Source organism: Colobus angolensis, unplaced genomic scaffold (assembly GCF_000951035.1).
Source record: "Colobus angolensis palliatus isolate OR3802 unplaced genomic scaffold, Cang.pa_1.0 Scaffold96, whole genome shotgun sequence".
NCBI classification, from domain to species: domain Eukaryota; kingdom Metazoa; phylum Chordata; class Mammalia; order Primates; family Cercopithecidae; genus Colobus; species Colobus angolensis.
The window spans coordinates 329,320-332,637 of record NW_012123598.1 but is presented as its reverse complement, the minus strand read 5'-3'; the positions used below and the strand labels follow the sequence as shown (position 1 = coordinate 332,637).

The 3,318-nt window shown below is 50.2% G+C and overlaps 1 protein-coding gene across 3 annotated transcripts in view; it reads left to right on the top strand.

Moving 5' to 3' along the window:
• The first annotated feature begins 1,509 nt into the window (after window positions 1–1,509).
• Window positions 1,510–3,318, top strand: part of ZNF304 (zinc finger protein 304) — an 8,250-nt gene continuing 6,441 nt past the window's right edge. For 2 of the 3 annotated variants that reach the window (XM_011932402.1, XM_011932403.1), the window contains exon 1: window positions 1,510–1,948. In XM_011932402.1, the coding sequence (XP_011787792.1) occupies window positions 1,916–1,948 (33 nt within the window). In that variant the 5' untranslated portion in view covers window positions 1,510–1,915. Of the gene's footprint in view, window positions 1,949–2,919; window positions 3,000–3,318 lie in introns of all 3 variants that reach the window. The other variant, XM_011932401.1, reaches the window with a different exon arrangement.

Here is a 3,318-nt window from a genome sequence, read left to right as displayed (position 1 = left end):
GAGGCCGAGGTTGCAGTGAGCCGAGATCGTGCCATTGCACTTCAGGCTGGGCAACAAGAGCGAAACTCTGTCTCAAAAAAAAAAAAAAAAAAAAAGTATAACTATTATCTATGATGCTACTTGATGAGTGAGGGAATGATTATACTTTGTTTTTTTTGGTTTTGTTTTGTTTTGTTTTTGTTTTTGTTTCTGAGACGGAGTCTTGCTCTGTCGCCCAGGCTGAGTGCAGTGGCTCGATCTCACCTCACTGCAAGCTCTGCCTCCCGGGTTCACACCATTCTTCTGCCTCAGCCGCCCGAGTAACTGGGACTGCAGGTGCCCGCCACTACACCTGGCTAATTTTTTTATGTATTTTTAGTAGAGACGGGGTTTCACCGTGTTAGCCGGGATGGTCTCCATCTCTTGACCTCGTGATCCGCCCACCTCAGCCTCCCAAAGTGCTGGGATTACAGGCGTGAGCCACCGCGCCTGGCTTTGGTTTTGTTTTGTTTTTTGCAAAATCACCACTAATCCTGAAAAGGTGGATCTTTGATTTATCTTTCTAAAACAGTGTGTGTGAGAACCTTGTGTTGAGCAAGACTGATAGTAGCTTGTATGTATTTAGCACGATGTGCCAGGCCCAGTGTTAAGTACTTTTTACCTCACTTCCCATGTTTCCGAGGTTGGCTGTAGCATTTTTCATCTTACTGATTTTTGTTTGTTTGTTTTTTTTGGCTAATGACTTTTAAAGACCTCCAGTTCTTGAACTCGAGCTAGGGTCCCATCCCCAGAGTTTACCAGAAGGTGTAGGTTGGGTCCGAGAATTTACAGTTTTTATAAGTTCATAGTGAGGCTGATGCTCTAAAACCACGTATCAAATTGGGAATCAATGAATCAGAAGAGGCTCACGTTTTCGCCATGTTACGTGCAAGCTCCTCCGCTTTTCACCATGAATAAAAGTTCCCTGTGGCCTCACCAGAAGCAGATACCAGCACCATGCTTCCTGTGCAGCCAGCAGAAAGGCAGCAAATTACATCTCTTTTCTTTATATGTTAAAAAAAACTAAAAGGACATTCAATGTTTTACGAAAAGGCCCACAAACGAAATACATTGTTCAATTTATTAATACGTTTCAATCTCCAAATCTGAGAGAGGTGAAGCAGGTCTCCCAGGGCCTCAGAAGCAGGAGGATTAAAGAATGGGTCCCTTGCTAGCGACTTCAGTGCCGTGGCCTTGTCCCAGGTGGCCATGGAAATCAGGGTGCGTACCCTTTAAAAGCAGCTTTGGCCTCCGAGACACCGTTTTCACAGTCTTATCTTCCCCTCCCTGCGCGACGTCTCTTGGCCGACATCCGGGAGAACCCGAAAGTCGCTCGTTGCCTGGTTGGATGCAGAGTACAAACTACATTACCCAGAAATCTGTGCCCAGCGCATTGGTAGCCGGAGTGCAGCCAATGACAGCCCAGAAACTGGGTGTTTCCTGCTGCTCGGGGAGGCGGGGCGAGACTTCTGGCGTCGCCGTCGTGACGTATTTTTCCTTTGCCCGGTCTGTGCATTCTGGTTGTGAAGACTGAGTCCTAGATGGGGTGGACTTTCTACTCGGCTCTCGCGGAACCTAGCAAGGAAAGACAGAGAAGGCTGCAGGACCTTCCTCCGCACTTTTGTTAGAATCCATGACCCCTGTCGTGGGAAGGGCGGCCTCTCGCGGAGGTGTCTGCCGGGGCTGGGCTCTTCCCGAGGCCTCCACACACGCCCTCTTGTCCTTGTCTCCGCCGGAGGCAGCCGCCTTAGTCTTGTGAGCGTTTTTACACCGGATAGACTGAGACTCGCAGTGCTACACTCAGCCCGAGGGCGTCCAGCGCGGTGGAGGCGTGGGGTTTCGGCTGAGCCCACAGGGCACAGCCCGTCCACCCCCTTCTCACCTTCACCTGCTTCTCATGGCAGCGGCGGTGCTGATGGACCGGGCTCAGGTGAGTGGGGGGATCCCTCAAGTGCACACCGGCCTGGTTGTGTGTCCTGGATGTTCGCTCTCATCGCGCCCTTGTCTTGACCACCCTGGAAGGCGGTCACTGTCGCATTATGTGGAGGGTTTCCGCCCCCCTTATCTATGGCATAAGGTGTGGAACGGACTCGAAGGCGCAGGGCAGTTCGTACAAATGCATGCGTGAAGATGAGAATGAGTTTGGAGAGTTCCGGGAACCGTCTGTGCCTGGTGAGAACAGGGACTGGGGGGTCAGAGGTGGGCCTGGAATGGCAGCCCGAGGAGCTGGTCCTCTCTTCTAAGGGTGCTGAGAGTCACGCAAGGTTTGGTACAGAGAAGGGAGATCCTCTGACGCAGTTCTTAAAAGGCTCCCTCTGGCTGCAGGGTGGGTAGACTGGGGAGTATAGGATAGATGGGAAGATCAAGATGGAGTCTGCTGAAATAGTCCAGGTGAGCCTTGATGGTGTGGGCCAGAGTGGTGGCAGCAGAGGTTAGAGAATGTATGGGTTTTGTATGCATTTTATGAGTAAGGCTGACCAGATTCTCTGATGAGACATAGTAATGATATCCTGGGATTCTTCACATGTCTATCTTCACTTGAGACTGGAGGCGGTGAATGGAGGTCATTTCCAGTTTAGTGTCCTGAATCTAGGCCATGAGTTGTATGGAGTTATGTGGAGAAGTCACCACCTGGCGACCAATGGGATGAGTACTGGAAAAGTATATCAGACCCAGGAACAGGTACGCTCAAATGCTTGTAGGATTGAGTTGAGAGCGCTCAGGGAACCTCAGGTCTTAATCACCTTTGTTGGAAACAGATATCAGAGGAAGGAGTGAGGCAGGAATGACTGGCTGAGGAGCTGGACCCCTGTCCTGAGTGTGGTAAAAGTCGTGGGAGATTTGGAGCAGAGGAGGGAGATGATCTGACTTGGATTTTAACAAGCTCTCTCTGGCTTTCAGGTTGAGAACAGACTGTGAGCATGAGGGAGGAGCTATGCAGTGGTGTTGATAGTATCTGGTCTAGAGGGGTGGCTGTGGAGGTGACAGAAGTTGGTAAATTTTCTGTTTGTTAAGTAGGGTGATTGGATTTTTTGATGTGAAGGGTGAATGAGAGAAGAGAGTCGTGGATGACCCTAAGGTTGGTTGGTTTTTGCTGTACCTGGTAAAATTATGGAAATGCCATCAACTGAGATGGAGAAGTTGGCAGCAGATATGATTTTTAGTGGTGATATCAGGAATTAGGTTTCGGTCATGTTTAGGTTAAGAGGTCTCTTGTCAGCCGGGCATGGTGGCTCACGTCTGTAATCCCAGCACTTTGGGAGGCCGAGGCGGGCGGATCACGAAATCAGGAGATCGAGA